The sequence below is a fragment of the Lithobates pipiens genome, unplaced genomic scaffold (genome assembly GCF_037356315.1).
Source record: "Lithobates pipiens isolate NorthernLeopardFrog02 unplaced genomic scaffold, aLitPip1_a1.2 Scaffold_35, whole genome shotgun sequence".
NCBI classification, from domain to species: Eukaryota; Metazoa; Chordata; class Amphibia; order Anura; family Ranidae; genus Lithobates; species Lithobates pipiens.
In genome coordinates, this window is record NW_027507811.1 from 833,480 (window position 1) to 858,985 (window position 25,506).

The 25,506-nt window shown below is 49.3% G+C and overlaps 2 protein-coding genes across 2 annotated transcripts in view; both read right to left on the reverse strand.

The window, feature by feature from the left end:
• LOC143956057 (uncharacterized) overlaps positions 1-25,506 on the reverse strand; it is a 143,404-nt gene that overhangs the window by 9,559 nt on the left and 108,339 nt on the right. The gene's annotated exons all lie outside the window — the stretch shown is intronic.
• The window catches only part of LOC143955428 (uncharacterized), a 231,063-nt gene continuing 206,587 nt past the window's right edge, over positions 1,031-25,506 (reverse strand). Inside the window, 1 exon segment of the mRNA XM_077465476.1 lies at positions 1,031-4,082. Coding sequence (XP_077321602.1) covers positions 1,461-4,082 — 2,622 coding nt within the window. The 3' untranslated portion in view covers positions 1,031-1,460.

A 25,506-nucleotide genomic window follows, 5' to 3' on the forward strand; every position in this document is an offset into this window, starting at 1 on the left:
ATCACAGTCACAGAATCAGGAAACGGTAAAAAGGTAGAAATGCGATTGGTCAGGAAGACGACTTGCCTGGAATGTGGAGGCGGAGCCGTACAATACAATACACAACGTGTTACATTATTATTATAACAAAGTGTTGTAGAAAAGATCACACCATAGAAAACGGGGGGAAAAGGAGAAAATAAACCGGATATGAAGGGGGACATTTGTGTACGAGGAACACCCTAACAATCACCACCATTTTATTCTCCAGGGCCTCGGCTCTCAGATAATATATGTTTGGGGGGGGTTTTACAAATCTTCAGGCCTAAAATGTGCAAAAATAATACAAAAACATCTGACAGTGAAAGGGTTAATGTGAGCTGGATGGGATCATACATTAGAGCTCCCCCTAGCTGCAGCCTGGTAATAACATTGCTGGGAGGTCTATTCATTTATCTGCTACATACTTCCCATCTTTATATAAACGTCTCCTGACATTTAGGGGTCTATTCATAAAATATGAGCACAGCAATTCCCCCCGGGGGAAAGTCCATGTACATTCCTTCTGTGTGAATGGGGGGAAGATGAATGTCATTAGAATATTGGCTGTGCTGGTCGAATAGTTTCCATTCATTTAAAATAGAAATGATTGCATTTGGCCACTAGATGGAGACAATTTCTATGGTACTTAGCGCCATCTAATGGCCAACTGTGGTATTTTCTGTTTTATATCAACGGTCGGTATTAAAACCGCAGTGACAGATTTTTGCCATTGGATGGAGCCGATGATCCAATATTTGTCATGACTGGATGAATGCGTGTCACATTCGTTCTACAATTTGTTTTAAAATAGATCCCCAAATGTCTGTGAAATCTTCCACCACAAAATGTACTCAATGAGAGGTAATGACTCCATTTTTATTTTAAAAAGCATAAAGGACCGCCTTTTAAGTGGTGAGGTTAACGTGTTTCGTCCTGGAAGACGACTTGAGAAAACAGACCTCTTGCAAGACAATAATAGCCATCCATACCACAAAATGTACTCAGCCAATGAGAGGTAATGACTCCATTTTTATTTTAAAAAGCCTAGAGGGCCGCCTTTTAAGTGGTGGGGTTAACGTGTTTCGTCCCGGAAGACGACTTGAGAAAACAGACCTCTTGCAAGAGTTTTCACCACAAAATGTACTCAGCCAATGAGAGGTAATGACTCCGTTTTTATTTTTCTCCTGCTATCAATGGCCGACACGGTACAACACTTCATCCATGTCTTTGGTGATCTCTGATCTCCTTATCAACTGTTTCTTCCATGATGAAGATCAGCCATGGAGTATATCTGAGGTGTATATCAGGGGGTGCTTCTTCCCCACATGTCCAGCAACATTCACATACAAGACATTTCCCGCACTCCCTAATACACCTCCAGGGTTGTGTGGGACCCCCTGATGTACAGGAAGACAGGACTTCACTGAGGAACATTTCCCTCACTCAGAACAGGGATATGGCTTCTCCCCCGTGTGAGATCTCTGATGTGTGTTAAGAGTGGACTTCTCTGAAAAACATTTCCCGCACTCAGAACAGGCATAAGGCTTCACCCCTGTGTGAGATCTCTGATGTGTGTCAAGATAGGGCTTCCGTGAAAAACCTTTTCCGCACTCAGGACAGGAATACGGTTTCTCCCCCGTGTGAGATCTCTGATGTAAGTTAAGATTAGACTTCCGTGCAAAACCTTTTCCGCACTCAGGACAGGAATACGGCTTCTCCCCCGCATGCGATCTCTGATGTCTGTAAATATTGGACTTATCTGAAAAACATTTCCCGCACTCAGGACAGGAATATGGCTTCTCCCCTGTGTGAGATCTCTGATGTATGTAAAGAGTAGACTTCTCTGAAAAACATTTCCCACACTCAGGACAGGAATACGGCTTCTCCCCCGTGTGTGACCTCTGATGTGTGTTAAGCTTGGACTTCTTTGAAAAACATTTTCCGCACTCAGGACAGGAATACGGTTTCTCCCCCGTGTGAGATCTCTGATGTAAGTTAAGATTAGACTTCAGTGCAAAACCTTTTCCGCACTCAGGACAGGAATACGGCTTCTCCCCCGCATGCGATCTCTGATGTCTGTAAATATTGGACTTATCTGAAAAACATTTCCCGCACTCAGGACAGGAATATGGCTTCTCCCCTGTGTGAGATCTCTGATGTATGTAAAGAGTGGACTTCTCTGAAAAACATTTCTCGCACTCAGGACAGGAATACGGCTTCTCCCCCGTGTGTGACCTCTGATGTGTGTTAAGCTTGGACTTCTTTGAAAAACATTTTCCACACTCAGGACAGGAAAAAGGCTTCTCCCCCATGTGTAATCTCTGATGTGTATAAAGACTGGACGACTGGGAAAAACATTTTCCACACTCAGAACAGGAATATGGCTTCTCCCCCGTGTGAAATCTCCAATGTGTGTAAAGATGGGACTTCTGTGAAAAACATTTCCCGCACTCAGAACAGGAATGTGGCTTCTCTCCCGTGTGCAATCTCTGATGTCTGTAAAAACTGGAATTATCTGAAAAACATTTCCCGCACTCAGAACAGGAATATGGCTTCTCCCCCGTGTGTGATCTCTGATGTATGTAAAGAGTGGACTTCTTTGAAAAACATTTCCTGCACTCAGAACAGGAATACGGCTTCTCACCCGAGTGCAATCTCTGATGGCTGGAAAGATGGGACTTCAGTGAAAAACATTTCCCGCACTCAGGACAGGAATACGGCTTCTCACCTGTGTGAGATCTTTTGTGCTCTTTAAGATTGCATTTTAAACTGAAACATTTCCCGCACTCAGAACAGGAATATGGCTTCTCCCCCGTGTGCAATCTCTGATGTCTGTAAAAACTGGACTTATCTGAAAAACATTTCCCGCACTCAGGACAGGTAAACTTCTTATCTGTTGTAAAAACTGCACCGTCCCGCACAGTCTGAGGTTCCTCGGGATAAGAGGAATACGATGGTCCGGCACCGTCCCGCACAGTCTGAGGTTCCTCAGGATAAGAGGAATACGATGGTCCGGCACCGTCCCGCACAGTCTGAGGTTCCTCGGGATAAGAAGAATACGATGGTCCGGCACCGTCCCGCACAGTCTGAGGTTCCTCAGGATAAGAGGAATACGATGGTCCGGCACCGTCCCGCACAGTCTGAGGTTCCTCAGGATAAGAGGAATACGATGGTCCGGCACCGTCCCGCACAGTCTGAGTTTCCTCGGGATAAGAGGAATACGATGGTCCGGCACCGTCCCGCACAGTCTGAGGTTCCTCAGGATAAGAGGAATACGATGGTCCGGCACCGTCCCGCACAGTCTGAGGTTCCTCAGGATAAGAGGAATACGATGGTCCGGCACCGTCCCTCACAGTCTGAGTTTCCTCGGGATAAGAGGAATACGATGGTCCGGCACCGTCCCGCACAGTCTGAGGTTCCTCAGGATAAGAGGAATACGATGGTCCGGCACCGTCCCGCACAGTCTGAGGTTCCTCAGGATAAGAGGAATACGATGGTCCGGCACCGTCCCGCACAGTCTGAGGTTCCTCGGGATAAGAGGAATACGATGGTCCGGCACCGTCCCGCACAGTCTGAGGTTCCTCAGGATAAGAGGAATACGATGGTCCGGCACCGTCCCGCACAGTCTGAGGTTCCTCAGGATTAGAGGAACACAATAGTCCGGCACCGTCCCGCACAGTCTGAGGTTCCTCGGGATAAGAGGAATACGATGGTCCGGCACCGTCCCGCACAGTCTGAGGTTCCTCGGGATAAGAGGAATACGATGGTCCGGCACCGTCCCGCACAGTCTGAGGTTCCTCAGGATAAGAGGAATACGATGGTCCATCTACACTGTGTGGTGCCGGATGGACATTTGAGGTAGTCGGGTTTTCTCCTGGACTATACTGTGTGATGTCCTCATCTTCTACTTTACAGTCTGGAGACAAAGTGAGACAATCCTCTGAGGTTTTCCTCATCTCCCGTCCATCTACTAAAATAGAAATACAAAGATTATTACTAGACATCAGCTGATTGGTTCCCCTAAACCAGGACTCCGCCCACATCAGGCAGCTTTGTCTCTGAGGATCTTACAATTCCCCCCTCAAGGTAACTAGTAAATGGGTCCTCTGATCTCCTACCAGATCATTTCTTTATTCATGGACCTTAGTCAGAGAGTGAGGAAACAACGAGAACTGTCTTCTATAGGAGTGACAAAACAAAATGGCGGATCCATTGAAAACTTGGAAAACAAATGATTTCAATGGATCAACCATTTTTAGATTATACAAACCTGGTGTTGAAACAGATTTGCCTGAACAATAATGTCCCATTTCACAAAACAAAGAAGATATTTTGTATTGTATTGTGTTTAAAATACATGTGGTTATAAGTCATTCAAATTATACATATTATATTCCAGGCCACAGATACGATTACAATTTTAGTATCTACTGACCTAATGATAATTCTGTTATAAGGTAAAAATATAAAGGTTGTGACTTAGGACAAATTATAAGTAGAATTGTCTTTTATAGGAGTGACAGTGATGAGGGGATTATAGGATGAGTGTCAGGACTTTGTAATGTACAACATAAAATATATATAGTGCAGGGGTCAGGAGTATGTAACGTACAACATGGAGTATATAGTGCAGGGGTCAGGAGTATGTAACGTACAACATGGAGTATATGGTGCAGGGGTCAGGAGTATGTAATGTACATGTAGCACCCCGGTGTTTAGGAAGGGTGGCTAATAAATTTAGTTTGCGAGGTGGTAATTATCCTTGCTGATTGTTAGGAGATCTACTGATTCCTCTTTAATGTTGGACTGCTGCACCTTTTCTCTTCTGTCACTGGGTGGCACTAGATTGACAAGGGTATATCAAGGTCCGATTATGAATGGATGGGGTGTCTCAGACAAGTGTCAGGGGTTTCTTTGGTTCCTTGGCCTGCTGGGAGAGCCTATGTATTTTGGTGGAGTCATGTGATCTGGGTTCTGTGCCACCTGGACGGCTGTCTGGGTGGACGTGTGTTATGTCCCCGGGTTGCTATGCCGGAAGCCTGAGGCCTAACCCAGGGGACACCTGGATGCTAGGCTGCCTGAGGCCTATCCAGGAGCAAGAGAAGCAGCGCAGGGTTGGGACTGCAGGATTGGAATACAACCGAGAGTAAAGGTTCAGTCAGATGGGGAACCAGTTGTGGTCGGAGGTAGAGGGGAAGCTGTCACCACTAAGGGACCATCCACCTTGTTACCAGAGACTACAGTTAGTAAGCTGGAGCCGGTACCAGAGCAATCTTCTCACCAGCCGGGGACGGGGAAGAAGTGGGAAAGCTTCAGCAGGTGCCAAGCCATGGACCCAGCAGGATAGCGGGGGTGACGCTTGAGGAGTAGGGTTGCCACCTGTACGGGAATGACCCGGACAGTCCGGGTTTTGACAGCTATGCCCGGGTTTCTCTCCTCCTGAAACCCGGACACAGCAGCATAGGCTCCAGCGAGTGTGGGAAGTGGGTGTTCATACCTCCACCCACCAGCAGCATAGCCCCCCCCCGCTTTAGTTTACTGTACTCCGTCCTGTGTCCCGGCAGCAGCGCGCCCCCCATCTGTTGCTGGATAATGATACACACTCTCGCACATCACCTGCCCCTCTCTACGGCTCCTGTCCTGTGTGGCTTCACTGGTGAGCATTCCCCTCCATCCACCTCTTCCCCCTTCAGTGTGTCAATACCGATCGGCAAATGCAGCCTCTCCCGCCAGCAGCACGCTCCCCCGGCCCCCCTCCTTCCCCTGCTTCAGTAGGGTAATGATTTTTGGCAGTTTCACTGCCACTGGTGAATGATGACAGTGGTGAGTCGGACCTGGTCTGGTCCCTCTCACCGTCGCTGAATCCTGAATGCTGCAGCTGTTTGCTCTCTTCCTCCAGCACCAAGCCAGCCCCCCTCATCTTTCAGCCCCCCTCCTCTGCCAGTCCCCCTCATCTGCCAGTACTCCTCCTCTGCCAGCCCCCCTTCTCTGTCAGCCCCCCTCATCTGCCAGCCCCCCTCCTCTGCCAGCCCCCCTCCTCTGCCAGTCCCCCTCCTCTGCCAGTCCCCCTCCTCTGCCAGCCCCCCTCATCTGCCAGTACTCCTCCTCTGTCAGCCCCCCTCCTCTGCCAGCCCCCCTCATCTTTCAGCCCCCCCAAACCTTCAGCCCCCTCATCTTTCAGCCCCCCTCCTCTGTCAGTCCCCCTCATCTGCCAGTACTCCTCCTCTGCCAGCCCCCCTTCTCTGTCAGCCCCCCTCATCTGCCAGCCCCCCTCATCTGCCAGCCCCCCTCATCTGCCAGCCCCCCTCATCTGCCAGCCCCCCTCATCTGCCAGCCCCCCTCCTCTGCCAGTACTCCTCCTCTGTCAGCCCCCCTCCTCTGCCAGCCCCCCTCCTCTGCCAGCCCCCCTCATCTTTCAGCCCCCCAAACCTTCAGCCCCCTCATCTGCCAGCCCCCTCATCTTACAGCCCCCCTCCTCTACCAGCCCCCCTCATCTGTCAGCCCCCTCCTCTTCTAGCTCCCCCCTCTGCAAGCTCCCCCCTCTGCCAGCCCCCCTCATCTGCCAGCCCCCCTCATCTGCCAGCCCACTCATCTGCCAGCCCCCCTCATCTGCCAGCCCCCCTCATCTGCCAGCCCCCCTCCTCTGCCAGCCCCCCTCATCTGCCAGCCCCCCTCCTCTGCCAGTCCCCCTCCTCTGCCAGTCCCCCTCCTCTGCCAGCCCCCTTCATCTGCCAGCCCCCCTCCTCTGTCAGCCCCCCTTCTCTGCCAGCCCCCCTTCTCTGCCAGCCCCTCTCATCTTTCAGCCCCCCTCATCTTCCAGCCCCCCTCATCTGTCAGCCCCCCACCTCTGCCAGCCCCCCACCTCTGCCAGTCCCCCTCCTCTGCCAGTACCCCTCCTCTGCCAGCCCCCCTCCTCTGTCAGCCCCCCTCCTCTGCCAGCCCCCTCACCTGTCAGCCCCCTCCTCTACCAGCCCCCCTCATCTTTCAGCCCCCCTCCTCTGCCAGCCCCCCAAACCTTCAGCCCCCTCCTCTGCCAGCCCCCCTCATCTTTCAGCCCCCCTCATCTTTCAGCCCCCCAAACCTTCAGCCCCCTCCTCTGCCAGCCCCCCTCATCTTTCAGCCCCCCTCATCTTTCAGCCCCCCTCCTCTGCCAGCCCCCCAAACCTTCAGCCCCCTCCTCTGCCAGCCCCCCTCATCTTTCAGCCCCCCTCATCTTTCAGCCCCCCTCCTCTGCCAGCCCCCCTCCTCTGCCAGCCCCCCTCCTCTGCCAGCCTCCATCATCTGCCAGTACCCCTCCTCTGCCAGCCCCCTCACCTGTCAGCCCCCACCTCTACCAGCCCCTCTCATCTTTCAGCCCCCCTCCTCTGCCAGCCCCCCGAAACCTTCAGCCCCCCTCCTCTGCCAGCCCCCCTCCTCTGCTAGCTTCCCCCTCTGCCAGCCACCCTCCTCTGCCAGCCCCCCTCCTCTGCCAGTCCCCCTCATCTGTCAGCCCCCTCCTCTGCTAGCTTCCCCCTCTGCCAGCCCCCCTCATCTGTCAGCCCCCCTCCTCTGCCTGCCCCCCTCATCTGCCAGCCCCCCTCATCTGCCAGCCCCCCTCCTCTGCCAGCCCCCCTCCTCTGCCAGCCCCCCTCATCTGCTAGCTTCCCCCTCTGCCAGCCACCCTCCTCTGCCAGTCCCCCTCATCTGTCAGCCCCCTCCTCTGCTAGCTTCCCCCTCTGCCAGCCCCCCTCATCTGTCAGCCCCCCTCCTCTGCCTGCCCCCCTCATCTGCCAGCCCCCCTCCTCTGCCAGCCCCCCTCCTCTGCCAGCCCCCCTCCTCTGCTAGCTTCCCCCTCTGCCAGCCACCCTCCTCTGCCAGTCCCCCTCATCTGTCAGCCCCCTCCTCTGCTAGCTTCCCCCTCTGCCAGCCCCCCTCATCTGTCAGCCCCCCTCCTCTGCCAGCCCCCCTCCTCTGCCAGCCCCCCTCATCTGCCAGCCCTCCTCCTCTGCCAGACCCCTCCTCTGCCAGCCCCCTCATCTGTCAGCCCCCCTCCTCTGCCAGCCCCTCTCATCTTTCAGCCCCCCTCCTCTGCCAGCCCCCTTCATCTGTCAACCCCCCTCATCTGTCAGCCCCCTCCTCTGTCAGCCACCCCCCTCCTCTGTCAGCTACCCCCCTTCCTCTGTCAGCTACCCCCCCTCCTCTGTCAGCTACCCCCCCTCCTCTGTCAGCTACCCCCTCTTCTTTCAGCTACCCCCTCTTCTTTCAGCTACCCCTACCCCCTCCTCTGTCAGCTACCCCCTCTTCTTTCAGCTACCCCCCTCCTCTGTCCTGCAGCTGGGTCACACTGCACTGTCTGTGTGCTCTCTCTCCCTCCCAGCCACCAATGCCGCCAGAGACAGTGAATGAAGGGCCACTGGACTGGTATCCTAGCTACTAGGGATGCTTTTGCAGGATAAAACATTGTATTACAGACTCCGCCCCCTAACAGGTTCACACACACACATCTTTGCAGCGGCTCCTGGAAGGTAAGGTTTTTTTTGTAATGGAGATCTCTATTGGGGGGCACAGGCACAGTCTGATATTTAATGTGTTAGTTTCCACTGCTCTATATCTGCTCTACTGACATCATCCACTGCTCTAATGACAATGTCCTCTGCCCTACTGACACCGTCCACTGCTCTACTGACACCTTCCACTGCTCTACTGACACCGTCCACTGCTCTACTGACACCGTCCACTGCTCTACTGACACCGTCCACTGCTCTACTGACACCTTCCACTGCTCTACTGACACCGTCCACTGCCCTACTGACACCTTCCACTGCTCTACTGACACCTTCCACTGCTCTACTGACACCTTCCACTGCTCTACTGACACCGTCCACTGCTCTACTGACACCGTCCACTGCTCTACTGACACCGTCCTCTGCACTACTAACGCCATCATCTGCTCTACCGACACCGTCCACTGCTCTACCGACACCGTCCACTGCTCTACCGACACCGTCCACTGCTCTACCGACACCGTCCACTGCTCTACCGACACCGTCCACTGCTCTACCGACACCGCCCACTGCCCTACCGACACCGCCCACTGCTCTACCGACACCGCCCACTGCTCTACCGACACCGCCCTCTGCTCTACCGACACCGCCCACTGCCCTACCGACACCGTCCACTGCCCTACCGACACCGTCCACTGCCCTACCGACACCGTCCACTGCTCTACCGACACCGTCCACTGCTCTACCGACACCGTCCACTGCTCTACCGACACCGTCCACTGCCCTACCGACACCATCCACTGCCCTACTGACACCATCCACTGCTCTACCGACACCATCCACTGCTCTATTGACACCATCCACTGCCCTACTGACACCATCCACTGCTCTATTGACACCGTCCACTGCTCTACTGACACCATCCACTGCTCTATTGACACCGTCCACTGCTCTACTGACACCATTCATTGCTCTACTGACACCATCCACTGCTCTACTGACACCATCCACTGCTCTACTGACACCATCCACTGCCCTACTGACACCATCCACTGCCCTACTGACACCATCCACTGCTCTATTGACACCGTCCACTGCTCTATTGACACCGTCCACTACCCTACTGACACCATTCATTGCTCTACTGACACCATCCACTGCCCCACTGACACCATCCACTGCTCTATTGACACCATCCACTGCTCTATTGACACCATCCACTGCTCTATTGACACCATCCACTGCCCTACTGACACCATCCACTGCTCTATTGACACCGTCCACTGCTCTATTGACACCGTCCACTACCCTACTGGCTGACAGTGTCCACTTTTAAGGTAGGCTAGTTTCATATTTTAACTGACATTTCTTTTATTAATCGAATCATATTTTATGGGTACACAAATGCTTTTGTCTTATTTAACCACGTGCCTTTAAGTCCCCCCCTCGCTCTTAATGCAATTTGGCCACAGCCACTGTTCACCATAGAACACCTCATTACTACTCTCTTTGGGTAACCCAAAAGGTGTCCCAGGTATTTTATAATCCTATAGCGTGTACTACAAAAAAATTGCTGTGCGCCGTGAAAGTGTTCGGGTTTTGCTTGAAGAAAAGGTGGCAACCCTATTGAGGAGCATCAGTGAGCGCCAAGCCAGGGACCCAGCAGGATAGCGGGGGTGATGCTTGAGGAATATACAGTGTGTTAGCTGTAGAAGAGCTCAGGAGATTCAGTGGCCACTGAATCTGGAAGTCTAGTGAGAAACCAGGAGCTCAGTGAGTGAAGATCTACAGTGAGAGACTTTGTGAGAAGAAGAGAACTATTCTGTGTTACCAAGAGTTATGTACAACTACCGTCAGTGACAGTAACAAGATTTGTTACCATAGGAGACGGCGGTCCTCCCGATACAGAAGTTGTGTCTGGCTGGAGGCCTTACACTGTATAGCTGTCTACCTATAGAAGTCTCGGAGTCTGCCAATTGTCATTGCATCTACTCAAATGTGTCCCTGGCCCTAAACCGGCTCGCCCACAGTTCTTGTTCAGAGATAATAAATATCTTGTTTGCATTCAAAAAGTGACTGGCGCCCATCATTCCACCTTGCATTACACCCACCATGCCTCGTAACCCACTCTACAAAGAAGGACGTCAGCTGACTCTAACTCTGGAGGTCATCATTAGAGTATATAGTGCAATGGTCAGGAGTATGTAATGTACAATATAGCTTATAATTAGGGTCAGGACTCATAATATTGGTGATTAGTAATCAGTGGCGGGTTATATGTTCATCAGAGACAAGTTGCAGAGGTCCCACACCGCTCCTCCCATCTCCTGAGACTGCACTCAGTGACTTGGGTCTGAGACTATACAGACATATCCCTCCACCCGGCACAGCCAGCAAATAACAGAGCAAGTAACCCCGGGGGGATTGTTCTGTCAGAGATCTTACTAGACCCGGGCATGGGGCAGAAGACTCAAGGTACATACCCCAGGGGTCTAGGCTAATTCCTATGGTGAAAATCAACATTTTGCTGCCGGCTGATCCCCAGAATCTCCATAAATCCAGTCTAGATCCATAAATTGTGTCGGCAGCACAGAGAAGGAAGATTATCGGAGAGAAATCCAGGAATACAGGACGGGGAACACAGCTCAGGAAAGTGACCAGGGGATTACAGGCTGATATCACCCAGCCCCCGCCCTACTCTGGACCAATCAATGAGCAGTATGGGTGGAGGAATGGATTTAGTGTTAATGACCCACCTGTGCTGATCTCTGTAGGAGTGTCCTCCTCTATAAATGTCCCCGTTATTCCATCCTCCTCCATAGACTGCTGATCATCCCTCACATACCTCTCTTCTTCTTCTGATTTCACCTCAAATTCTATATCCATTGGATCTCCACTCTAAACCAAGAAAATGAGAGAGAAAATATCAGATATGAGCTTTATTATGGCGACATCACATAGTAAAGCCACACATCGTCCCATAAGTCTGTGTTTTATAATCTCCGTCCCACCAACCTTATAACAGTGGGGGATGGTGTGACCTTCCTGTGTGGAATCCCGGGAATACAGAGGACGGGGACATCTCTCTGGTGGGTTCCTGGTATTTGGTGGCTCCATCATATCCTTGTGTCCTTCTGAAAACTCCTCCATCACTCCATACTCCTCATCCTCCTCTTTATACTCTTCTTTTACAACAATATTATCATCCTCGAGGTTTCCACGGGGACATCTCTCTGGTGGGTTCCTGTATCTGGATGACTCCTCCATGGTGTCCTGGTACAGATCTTTGTGTTCTTCCTCCATCACCCCATCCTCATCATCCTCCTCTTTTATCTCTTCTTTAACCTCAACTTTAGGATCTCTCAGGTTTCCACTCTGAATATATAATAAAAATGACATCAATGGTAACAATGCAGATAATGTACAGATCCTAATGATACTATCAGTGATTGTTCCTCACCTACCTGATGATGGTGGGGGATGGTGTGACCTCCCTGTGTGGAATCCCGGGAATACAGAGGACGGGGACATCTCTCTGGTGGGTTCCTGGTATTTGGTGGCTTCATCACATCCTTGTGTCCTTCAGAAAACTCCTCCATCACTCCATACTCCTCATCCTCCTCTTTATACTCTTCTTTGACAACAATATTGTAATTCTCAAAGTTCACACTCTGAAAATATAAAACATTCATTGTAACAAACATTCTTGTATATAAATCATGACTACCAATAACTGTTCCTCATCTACCTGATGATGGTGGGGGATGGTGTGACCTTCCTGTGTGGAATCCCGGGAATACAGAGGACGGGGACATCTCTCTGGTGGGTTCCCATTACTGGATCCATCTGTAGGAAACACACACACTGACTGAATACATTGTTTCTATGTGTTTATCAGATGATGGGGGATCTAGGTGGAGCCTCCGTACTGCTCTCTCCTTTACAATAAAGTCTCCTCTTACCCGGTGATGTGAGGGGCGGCTGATTGGCCATCATGACGTCCTTGTAGAGATCCTTGTGTCCTTCTAAATACTCCCACTCCTCCATGGAGAAATAGACAGTGACATCCTGACACACACAATGATACAGTCACCATCCAGACACATCCCTTGTGTGGGACCTTCACAGACATCGGGAATAATTATTTCCTCCTCCATAACGATTATAAAATCAAACACGTGTATCATAAACCCCTCTAGATAAAACCCCCAACCCGTATTATAGTATAATCCCTTAGTATAGACTGAAAAGGTGAAATCGATGGAAGAAAAACACATTTCCGAGATGAAGAGAATGAGGGACACCTGAGGAGGAAAGAGGGGCTTTTTTTGTGAATGAGGGACAGTCCCTCCAAATCAGGGACAGTTGGGAGCTATATGTGTGTATCATCATCTGCTGGAGATAAAAGACGTCACAGTGACTATGGAGGAAGAGGACGGAACATGACGGGGGGGTTACTGGGTGTAAATAGAAGATAAGATCTTATTACCTCCTCTACTGCCACTTCCAGTGCTGTTGTCAGAAAAGGTTCCACCTGCTAATGGCACTGTCAGACATTTGGCGTGCAGTACTGATGTCCACCAGCGGGTGTCTCCTGGCAGTCTGGAACTGTCAGGGGAGCATTCTCCTGCTGGTGGCACTATGTGATCTTTGGGCCGCAGTACTGGCGTCCACCAGCAGGTGGTTCCTAGCAGTGTGGTCATCTCCTGCGATCAGGCGTCACCTGAGCCTGATTGCAGATGTGTATAAATACCCGGCAAACACACACACAAACCTTGCCTTGGTATCTTCCTTGCACCCTGACCTGAACCTTAGAGCCTTGTACCCTGAACCTGATCCTGTCCCTATCTCTGTACCTGAAGCTGTGCCTGTACCTGAACCTGTGCCTATCTCTGTACCTGAACCTGTCCCTATCTCTGTACCTGAACCTGTCCCTATCTCTGTACCTGAACCTGTCCCTATCTCTGTACCTGAACCTGTCCCTAGCTCTGTACCTGAACCTGTCCCTATCTCTGTACCTGAACCTGTTCATATCTCTGTACCTAAACCTGTGCCTATCTCTGTACCTGAACCTGTACCTATCTCTGTACCTGATCCTGTGCCTATCTCTGTACCTGATCCTGTCCCTATCTCTGTACCTGATCCTGTCCCTATCTCTGTACCTGAACCTGTCTCTATCTCTGTACCTGAACCTGTGCATATCTCTGTACCTGAACCTGTGCATATCTCTGTACCTAAACCTGTGCCTATCTCTGTACCTGAACCTGTGCCTATCTCTGTACCTGAACCTGTGCCTATCTCTGTACCTGAACCTGTGCCTATCTCTGTACCTGAACCTGTGCCTATCTCTGTACCTGATCCTGTCCCTATCTCTGTACCTGATCCTGTCCCTATCTCTGTACCTGAACCTGTCTCTATCTCTGTACCTGAACCTGTGCATATCTCTGTACCTGAACCTGTGCATATCTCTGTACCTGAACCTGTGCCTATCTCTGTACCTGAACCTGTGCCTATCTCTGTACCTGAACCTGTGCCTATCTCTGTACCTGAACCTGTGCCTATCTCTGTACCTGAACCTGTGCCTATCTCTGTACCTGAACCTGTGCCTATCTCTGTACCTGAACCTGTGCCTATCTCTGTACCTGAACCTGTGCCTATCTCTGTACCTGAACCTGTGCCTATCTCTGTACCTGAACCTGTACCCTGTGCCTCCTGTGGCCCTGTTATCCTTGCCCTGCAGCCTTATCCATTCATCCCCTTCTTGTCCTGTTTGCTCCCTGTTCCCATCTGCTGACCTCCCGTTGCTGACCCTGGCCTGGATACGGTTATGGTTCTGGTATTCCCCAATATATGTATATATTTGGTTATTGTTACTTGTGGGTCCCTGTCTTGGATTTGGTTGGTTGTGCATTGTATTATATTGGAGGTGGTTGTGTTTATATTTGTCACTTATCTTTAATAAATCACAATCTTCTCCCTTATATATGTTTGGTTTCCTCTGTTGTTGTCTACGCAGTTCTGGTCTCACCTGATATGTGACAGATATCTCCTCGCTACTTCGTACCTCATGGAACTTCCTGTCTTTATCTAATATCACTTCCTGATTGTACCTGACATCATTTCCTGTCTTCCATAGAGACTTCCTGTCTCTATGGTAGAAGTGAGAAGATCTCCACCTTGTGGAGCTCAAAGGAACTGCAGCTCCGAGAAACGTCTCGTAGTGTGAACACGACCTTGTGCTGTGTGTGTATGTACTGTATATCCTTATAGATGGGGTCATCTCCACTCCCACCAAGGGGGAGAGAAATATATTACTGCCTAGTCCAGCCTTTCCCAGTCAGGGTTCCTCCAAAGGTCTCTAGGGGTTCTTTGAGCAATAGACAATTTCTGTCTCTCAGTAACAACTGATATCAATGATCTGTAAAGAGGGCAGTCTTCCTACTGATGACGATGTAAGAATGTCCTTCTATCACTGACCACTGATATAAGGGGGTCCTTCTCCCATTGGTCACCAATGTAAGGGGTCACTACACTGACCACTGATATAAGGGAGTTCTTCTCCCATTGGTCACCAATGTAAGGGACCACTACACTGACCACTGATATAAGGGAGTTCTTCTCCCATTGGTCACCAATATAAGGGACCACTACACTGACCACTGATATAAGGGGTCCTTCTCTCATTGGTCACCAATGTAAGGGGCCACTACACTGACCACTGATATAAGGGGGTCCTTCTCCCACTGGCCCCCAATGTAAGGGACCAATAAACCGACCATTTTATATACATGTATATAGATCAGACCAACATGAGGGACACATGAGGAGGAAAGAGGGACTTTGTTGTGAATGAGGGACAGTCCCTCCAAACCAGGGACAGTTGGGAGCTATATGTGTGTATCATCTGCTTAAGATAAAAGACGTCACAGTTAGGGATGGCCTTGCGGTTCGCCCGGCGGTCGGTTCGCGGCTAATTTTGCGTGTTCGCAATTCGCCAAACCAGCAGACTTCTGGCGCTGTTTGCCCGGCGGACATATGCATTTACGTTGTGAAAGAACTTTGACCCATGATGACACATCCATCATGGGGTACAGGACAGCCAATTGAAACATTTCAGCACATGGACAATTGGACATTCCCCCTAACTTATAAATAGACCTGATCTGGCGGCCATTTTACATACCGTCTTTTGTCAGTGTAGGGACAGGACACTGTGTGGAGCAGGGAGAGACTATAGTGACACAAATCACTAGCTATTAGGTCCACAAAAGTCCTTTTAAGGACTGGTATAGGTGTACAGTATATAGGGTTGTGGTGCACTGCTGCTGACTGCTGTGCTGCTGATTGCACTGCCGACCGATTCTGCAGCTGTCTTTTGTCAGTGTAGGGACAGGACGCTGTGTGGAGCAGGGACAGTCAGTTTAATCACTAGCTATTACTATTAGGTCCACAAAGGTCCTTTTAAGGACCGGTATAGGTGTACAGTATATAGGGTTGTACACGTATAATATACTTTCTTTCAAATATAGAAAGAATATTATACTTGAGTGCTGACCGATTCTGCAGCAGTCTTTTATCAGTGTAGGGACTGAGGGACAGTCTGCAAATCACTAGCTACTATTAGGTCCACAAAGGTCCTTGTAAGGACTGGTATAGGTGTACTATTTGGTGTGCAGTATATAGGTGTGTAATACACGTGTAAAATACTTGCACATATAGAAAGCATAGTATAGTGCATTTCCACTGTGCAGCATTGTGACTGCTGAGCGGTTCTGCAGCGATATTACAAAGAGTGACAAACGCAATTAAAAAAAAAGTATTATAACTGGTGTGATAGACCAGTGGCCCCACAAAATGACAGATTGAAGGGGGGTGTTATATACCTTCTTCCACATACATACTGCACTTCTCTAGAGAGTTTTGTTACTGGGTCATTTAAAAAATGACAGGCAGAGGAAGAGGCAGGCCCTTCCGCAGGGGTTGTAGGGGTAGGGCAGGAGCAACAGACTTGAGCCAAAGTGGCAAATTGCAGAAGGTGCGTGCGATTACATCAAAGGACGCACCAGACTTGGTTGAGTGGCTCACTCAGCCTTACTCTTCTGCACCCTCCTCATCCTCTCGATCTGCACCCTCTTCACTCTCTGCTGTGTGCACCCCCAAACACACTACCACCAACACCACCACCACCACCACCACATACCTTCCGCTTGAGTCACAGGAATTATTTTCCGATCCATATCAAGAGGACATTTCTGATGCGCAGCCACTCTTGGTATTGGATCAGGAAGAGGAGGTAGCAACAACCACCACTCAGCAGTCTGACGACAGTACCCAGATCAGCCCAAGGAGGAGGTTGGTCCCCGGTGTTGCTGCCTACTCCGAGATCTCTACTTATAGCGGTGGGGAAGGTGATGTCGATGATGACGTGTCTAGTGATGTCACGTGGGTGCCCACAAGAGAGGAAGAGGAGGGGAGTTCAGAGGGAGATATGGACCAGCAGATAGGGAGGAGAAGCAGGAATAACTTACATTGCACAGGAGGGACAAAGCAGACTGCAAATGTATCAGGAGCGAGTCATCGACCATGTACGGTCACATCTGGCGCTCCCAGGACACCGGCACATGGCTCCGCAGTGTGGGCTTTTTTTAACGTGTCCGCTGCTGACAATAGTGTTGCTATCTGCAATCTTTGCAGTCAACACATTAGTCGCGGTAAGCCCAACACTCACCTAGGGACGACCGCCTTAAGAAGGCACATGAGCAGCCATCACCGAGCCCAGTGGGAGCAACGGAACACACAAAGCCACACTCCAGGCTCTCACCGTCCAGCCTCGTCTTCTACTTCTCCTTCTCCTCTCTCCTCACAATTGTCCTCCACTCCACCTTCCATCACGCCAAGCTCACGTTTTTCTGCAAAAAGGCAGGCTTCCGTGGGCCTAACGTTCGAGCGTAGAAAAATGATGACGCCGGATAACCCTCTTGTCCAACGGTTGACGGCTGGCTTGTCAGAACTGATAGCCCGCCAACTACTGCCATATAAACTGGTGGACTCGGAGGCCTTTCGCAAATTTGTGGCCATTGGAACACCACAATGGAAGGTCCCAGGAAGGAAGTATTTCTCACAGAAGGGCATCCCAGAGCTATATGGCCATAATCAGCGGCAAGTGAATGTATCTCTGGCACACAGTGTCGGTGCCAAGATACATCTGACCATAGACATGTGGTCTAGCAAACACGGGCAGGGAAGGTATATCACTTTTACTGCCCACTGGGTGAACCTTCTGACGGCCGTCAAGCATGTAACCCGTGTAGATTTGGTTCTACCGCCATGGATTGCATGCAGGGCTGACTCTTCTTCTCCTCCTCCTCCTACTCCATTCTCCTCCCTGGCTGACTCCTCCTTTTCCGCTGCTAGCGTCTCTTCCGCTGAGCTGCCCAAGCTCCCCAGAACCTATTCGACATGCCAGGTGAGACTTTGCCATGCTGTACTGCGTCTGTTGTGCCTGGAAGCCAAGAGCCACACTGGCCCGGCACTCCTTTCAGCTTTGCGTTCACAGGCAGATCAGTGGCTAACACCGCTCAAATTGACAGTTGGTAAAGTGGTGTGTGACAACGGTGCCAATCTGCTTAGCGCATTGAAACAGGGCAAAATCACGCACGTGCCATGCAGGACATCTTGCGGCAGGCAAGGAAAATCTCAGCCCATTTCAGAAGATCTTACACGGCCATGGCTCGCCTTTCTGACATTCAGCGGCGACACAATCTGCCGGTCAGACGTCTTATTTGCGATTGCCCGACGCGATGGAACTCAACCTTCTATATGCTTGATAGGCTGCTCCAGCAGAAACGTGCAGTTAACATCTACCTGTACGAACTCTGCGGCAGAACAGGTTCTGGGGAGCTGGGTTTTTTTTCACCACGCTAGTGGCTGCTCATGCGCGATGCATGCAGACTTCTGCGGCCATTTGATGAGATCATCAAACTGGTCAGTCGCAGCCATGGCGCCATCAGTGACATGGTACCTTATGCCTTCTTTATGGAGCGTGCATTGCGTCGTGTCATTGATCAAGCTGTGGAGGAGCAGGAGCGGGAAGATGAGGAAGTCGCAATGCTGGATGAATTCCCAGGGGGGGCTACTCTATCTGAGACAAGTCAACAACAGGAGTCTGAAGAGGAGTCAGAGGAGGATGGTGCCAGGGCGGATGAGGAGGAGCAAGAAGAGCATGCTTTAAACCTTTCTGGGATCCCTGTTGTGCGTGGATGGGGAGAGGAGAATGAAGAGGACGACATTATCCTGGATGATGAGCAGGAGCCAGGCCACCACACCGCTTCCAGTTTAGTGCAAATGGGGGCCTTCATGCTCCAGTGTTTTAACAGGGACCCCCGTATAAAAAGCATAAGGGTCAAGGACCAGTACTGGGTGGCAACGTACTTAGACCCCCGGTACAAACACAAAATGGCGGAAATGTTACCGCCGTCACAGAGGGCTGGCAGAATGGAGCACTTCCGGGCCTTGCTTCGAGAAATGCTGCATTCTGCTTTTAAGGGCGCTGGCAGAGGAGCAATTCCCACTCCCAGAGAAGGAGTTGCGGGTACCAATCCAACAGCGCCTGCAAGAAGAGGCCGGTTTGAAGATGTGTTGGTGACTTCGTATATGAGGTCATTCTTTCAGCCGACCCATCAACAGGTGTCATCCGGATACAGCATCAGGGAACACCTAGACCATCAGGTGTCCGACTACATTGGGTTAACGGCCGATGTGGACGCTCTGAGGAGTGATGAACCCCTGGACTACTGGGTGGGCAGGCTTGACCTCTGGCCAGAGCTTGCCCAATTTGCAATGGAACTGTTGGCTTGCCCCTCATCCAGTGTCCTGTCTGAAAGGACGTTCAGCGCAGCAGGGGGGATCGTGACCGATAAGCGTACTCGCCTAGCTCACGACAGTGTTGACTACCTCACATTTCTAAAAATGAATGAGGCATGGATCTCGGAGGAATTCAACACATGTGACCAGTAGACCATGTATATGCATAACTCTATAAACGATTTATTTAATCGAGCACACAGACCTTTTTTCTACCTTTGGCTCACTTCCTTGTACAAAAAAAGAACACCGTACTATATGCCCGTACCCTCCTATTTGAAGAGGTTGAGTGGTGTCATATTTTTGGGTCCCGCAGCGAGTTGCTGGTATCAGTGCTGCTGTCAGTGCTCTCGATCTCTGTGCTGGTGTCAGTGTTCTCTCTTTATCTCGGTGCTGGTGTGGTGTCAGTGCTCTCTATCATGGTGCTGGTGTGGTGTCAGTGCTCTCTATCACGGTGCTGGTGTGGTGTCAGTGCTCTCTATCTCGGTGCTGGTGTCAGTGCTCTCTGTGCTGGTGTCAGTGCTCTCTATCTTGGTGCTGGTGTCAGTGCTCTCTATCTCAGTGCTGGTGTCAGTGCTTTCTATCGCGGTGCTGGTTTCAGACAGTGACAGAGATAGCAGCGGAGAAGCCAATCAGCAGGCAGTGCCAGCACCATGGCTGAGGATCAGCACTGGACTGGCACCTCCGGACCACCGCAGTGGAGCCCTGCATAGGTGGGGGTAAGGGCCGGGCAGAGGGAGGGGCTCAAGCACAGGTTGGCACACTGGGACACTGGCACAGGACTGCGCTGCCCTGACTGTGGCACTGATCATCTCCTGCACCCCCTTCATAGCCTGCCCTGACCTTGCCTCTCCTCCATGGCCTTCATGCGCTCCTGAGTCCTGAATTGTCAAAATTTCACAGATAAAAAAAGAATGCTTGTAGTTGTCGATCCCAGATTCACTTCATACATGTGTTATGTCAGTGTCCATGTGGTGGGACTATGTGTGCACAGCTAGTAAGTATTTTGTGGCTGAAAATATGACCTGGAGGTTTTTAAGGTTCGCCTGCCATTAAAGTCAATGTGGTCCACCGCGAACTTTGCGATTCGCAAACTTTTGGCCGCGTTCACAAAACGTCCCATCAGAAGTTTGTCCATCACTAGTCACAGTGACTATGGAGAAAGAGGACGGACATGACGGGGGGGGGGGGTTACTGGGTGTAAATAGAAGATACGATCTTATTACCTCCTCTACTGCCGATTCCAGCGATGTCTCCTCTCTACTTCCACCCGCCTCACCTCTCACCCGGAACTTCCTGTCTGTAACTGACATCACTTCCTGTCTTCCATAGAGACTTCCTGTCTCTATGGTGGAAGTGAGAAGCTCACCACCTTGTGGAGCTCAGAGGAACTACAGCCCCCCGAGAAACGTCTCGTAGTGTGAACACGGCCTTGCGCTGTGTGTGTATGTACTGTATATCCTTATAGATGGGGTCATCTCCACTCCCACCAAGGGGGAGAGAAATATATTACTGCCTAGTCCAGCCTTTCTCAGCCAGGGTTCAACCAAAGGTCTTTAGGGGTTCCTTGAGCAATAGACAATTTCTGTCACTCAGTAACAACTGACTTCCATGATCTGCAAGTGGGGGGGGGGGGCAGTCTTCCCACTGATGACAATATAAGGGGTTCCTTCTCCCATTGGTCACCAATTTAAGGGACCACTACACTGCCCACTGATATAAGGGGGTCCTTCTCCCATTGGTCACCAATGTAAGGGACCACTACTCTGACCACTGATATAAGGGGGTCCTTCTCCCATTGGTCACCGATGTAAGGGACCACTACACTGACCTCTAATATAGGGGGCTCCTCCCATTGATCACCAATGTAGGGACCACTGATATAAGGGGGTCCTTCTCCCATTGGTCACCAATGTAAGGGACCACTACACTGACCACTGATATAAGGGGGTCCTTCTCCCATTGGTCACCGATGTAAGGGACCACTACACTGACCACTGATATAAGTAGACATGTGCATGAAGAAAATATTTGTTTAGTATTAAAGATTTTTTTTTAATTTGAAACATTTGAATCAATACATTTTGAATCGGCTGATTTGAAAACTTTAGATAGGACAAAGGAGAAATGGAAAAAAAAAGGGCGCACCGACCTCGTGCATTATCCTTTAATGTATTTTATTAAAAAAGTTAAAATAAAAACTACTCAAACATGTGGAAGAAAACCACAATATAAAAAGCCTTCAGATGATGGGTGTTAGGTGTGACCTCAACAAGTCACCTATTTGTCAGGTTATGTTACCGTTTCCCAATTGTTAGTTAGAGTTCTTATCTAAGCAAAGAGACACGGAGGTATTCAGTATTTCTGCTCAGAAGTCCGTGCTTAACTCTGACTCTGAGGCTCTGTATTACATCTCTTTTATAGACAGAAAAAGGCAAGCATCAGCAATGTAAAAAAAACAACATTTTGCAAAGAAAAGGCAATTCTCCGGGTGTTATCAGCTGATAAGACAATCTTCTGGGCGTAGACTGCTTTTTAGGGCTGATGCGGCCTCTCCTTATGCGTACGTGACTAAAGATGATGATGAGTCCTTATTTTACTGAGAAGGATAGAGAGAGACAAGTATTTAGTATAACATACTGTCAACCATTTTGTTTCCACATACCTTGATCCTTACATTTCCCCCTTTGACATCACCCCTCCCTCTTGCCCTGGGTCCACCTGAACAAGTTCTAGTCGGCCTATATCCAGAGTACTCTCCCTGACCGCGAGTTGTCAGAGGGGTATACACCCATCCCCCTGGACAGTACCAACATCTAAAATTCAGGAAGAGTGGCTTTTCTGACAGATGGGTGATGTCAAGAAACTAAATCCACCTATCTTATCCAACTTATCAACTTACAAAAGTTCCATCTTTTCTACAGCATTTACCTTGGCTTTCTTGCAAAAGCACATAAACAACTTAAAGCATGCATAAAAGAAAAATACGAATAAGAGCACCACTATAATCGTCATTGCTGCCTTCTTAACCCAAGAGAATAACCCTGAGAAACTAAAAGTTCCACCAAACGGATCCCAGTCGCGACCAATATTTCGGGCCTTCTCTTGTAAATTCTTTACTTCCGTACGGTGTTGTGCAATGATGTCATAATAGTCAGGTACCTCAATGCTGGTGTTATGTATCCAAGTACAGCACTCATAGTCCTCAGTAGTTTCACAGAGTCCTGTCAGTGCTGCACTCATACTTTCAATTGCTAATTCATGTAATTCTAATTGTTGTCTGATGGCTCTGGTCTCCAGATTTAACTTAGTAATATCATCAGAGTTTTTCTCCAAAACATCATTAATAATTCCTGTATAGTTATTTAGTTGTTTCATTAAGTCTATACCCCATCCTGTCCAGGACGGGAACCAAGCCCATGCCATGTCCTTCTTCAGGAATATTTCTCTTTTACTACGATACCTGAGGGGATATCTAGGATGCATGCTAGCTTCTAATAGGTGATCACCTCGTTCATCACCTACTACTCCCATTACTGGTACTAAACTTGCGAGGTAGCACCATCCCTGAGCTCTTCTAGGTATCCAAGTATAACATTTATCCTCACAACAGATATATATATTATTTCCCAGTGCTACTGATCTACTACTGATATTATTTCTATAAAGGGAGGTGTATCCATAAAGAGATAGGTTACTCACTAACCACCTGGTGTTGTTGTCTGAAATATTACCGAGGAACTCAGCTAACGATTGGTGTGTGTGGGTTATACTAGGGTAGAAGACCGTGTTTTTCCCAGGAGTAGCTTTTGGTATGAAAATGGACAAGTTAAATTTGCTGTCTTGGCATTCTCCATTTCCTCCCGTTGTGTTCCCTAGGTTGAAACACCAATCAGGGGAAAAGGCGAGGCCATTTGACTTAAACATTACTGTCTCGCTGGTATTTGTTCTAATTATGTTAATGCTACTGTTAGCAAGATCAGTATAGTTTATAGGAACTGCCATCAGTGGTATACTTGCTGTGCTGGGGTGTAATTTGCTACAAATCCAACATTTCTCATATCCTGACTTCTGGGCATAAGCATATTTAAACTTCAGTAATAACATTTTTTTAGAAAATCCTTCATCCTTGTGTATTTTATTCTGTGAGGTAACCAAACTATTAGCCAGGATTACTGAAACAATAAAAAGATACATGTTGTCATTTGCCAACTGGCTCCTTTTTACAATGAGAAGCGTGGATCCAGGTAGGTTTCCCTTCCAATTTCACTGAGGTTGCTGTAATCAATAGCACCTGGAAAGGACCTTCAAACCTTGGTTCCAGTGTCTTTCTGGTATGTTTCTTTACATACACATAGTCTCCTGGTTGTAGATCGTGAGTACCTGTGACAGAATTAGGGTCTGGAAGAGAACAATACACACTCTTGTGGATTTTAGTCAGACGCTGTTGCAACTGTATTACATACGTAGTTAAACTATCACATTGCAATTGCATACTTTGAGGAAAATATAAACCTAATCTAGGTGCACTTCCAAACAGTATTTCATATGGGGATAACCCGGTTTTTCCTGTTGGGGTGTACCTAATAGAGAACAAAGCTAAGGGTAGGCACTCAGGCCATGGTTTGTTCAACTCCTGCATGGCCTTTTGTATTTTCAGCTTGATTGTACCATTTACTCTTTCTACTGATCCTGAACTCTGTGGGTGGTAAGGAGTATGAAAACTTTGTTGAACCCCTAACATTGCCATCACATTTTGCATTATTTCTCCCGTGAAATGTGTCCCCCTATCTGATTCTATTGTTTCTGGGAGACCAAACCTAGGTATCAGTTCAGTAATCAGTTTCTTGGCGGTGGCTTTTGCCGTAGCTGATTTTACAAGATAACTTTCGGCCAGCCTGAAAATAGGCAGATGCACACGAGAACAAATTCAAAGGGGCCGCTCTTAGGCATTTGTATGTAGTCAATCTGCAGTCTCTGAAAGGGATATTGGGCCCGGACCTGATGTTTACGTGGGGTTTTCACTCTCTGTCCTGGGTTATTAATCAGACAGATTTGGCATGCAGCACAGTAGTTCCTTGCAGTACTACTGAATCCAGGGGCTAGCCATCCTTGGCTTACAATCCTATACATAGAATTGGAGCTGACATGAGTGGGTAAGTGGACAGCCGCTGCCATTGCGGGGTATAGAGAAGCGGGTAGACATATTTTGTCTCCTTCTCTCCATACATTGTCAAGGCCTGGTGCAGCTCCCTCCTTAACCCAACGGTCCTTCTCAATAGCCCCTGCTTGTTCCTGTAGTTCGATTAGCTGCTGCCATGTGGTTTCGGGCATACTCACCTGTACCGTGGCTAAGGTCTCAGGGCTTACTTCCCCTAGAGCTGCCTTCTTTGCAGTTAAATCTGCAAATGCGTTTCCTTTTGCCTCAGTTGTTTTTGCGCTCGTGTGTGCCGCTATCTTCATGATGGCTACTCTTTTAACCTTTTGAAGATTGTTCAGGACTCTTTTGATTCCTTCACCATGTTTAACAGGTGTGCCTGCTGCTGTAAGGTAACCTCTAGCTTTCCATATGTGGCCATAATCATGTGCAACACCGTAGGCGTATGCGGAATCAGTGTAAACGTTCCCTTCTTGTCCCTCCAAGTGTTCTAGGGCTTTCTCTAGAGCGGTTAGTTCCGCTTCTTGTGCCGACATGTGTGCTGGTAGTGACTTTGCCTCAATTACCTGTGTGTCCGTTACCACAGCATAACCTGTGTGATATTTACCTTTGTCATCGGCAAATCTACTACCATCTATGTACAGTGTGTGTTCTGCATTTGCAATGGGTATGTCTGTGACATGTGGGAACCCCGTGGTTTCTTGTTCCATAAGTTGGAAACAATCGTGTTCATCAGATGTTATGTCCTGAAACGAAAGTGTGTCAGAATCCTGAGTATCTTGTGCTGTGTCTACACCATTATACTCCCCCCTGTCAAATCTGTCTGTAATGGTAAAAGCTGTGCTAAGTTAAAAGAAGTGCATCGCTGAAAGGTAACATTGGGGGGTAGGAGCAAGGTGCATTGTAGACGCAGCTGCCTTGCCATTGATATGTGTTTTGGCTGGACCTGTGACAAGATGGCGTGTATGTCATGTGTGGTAT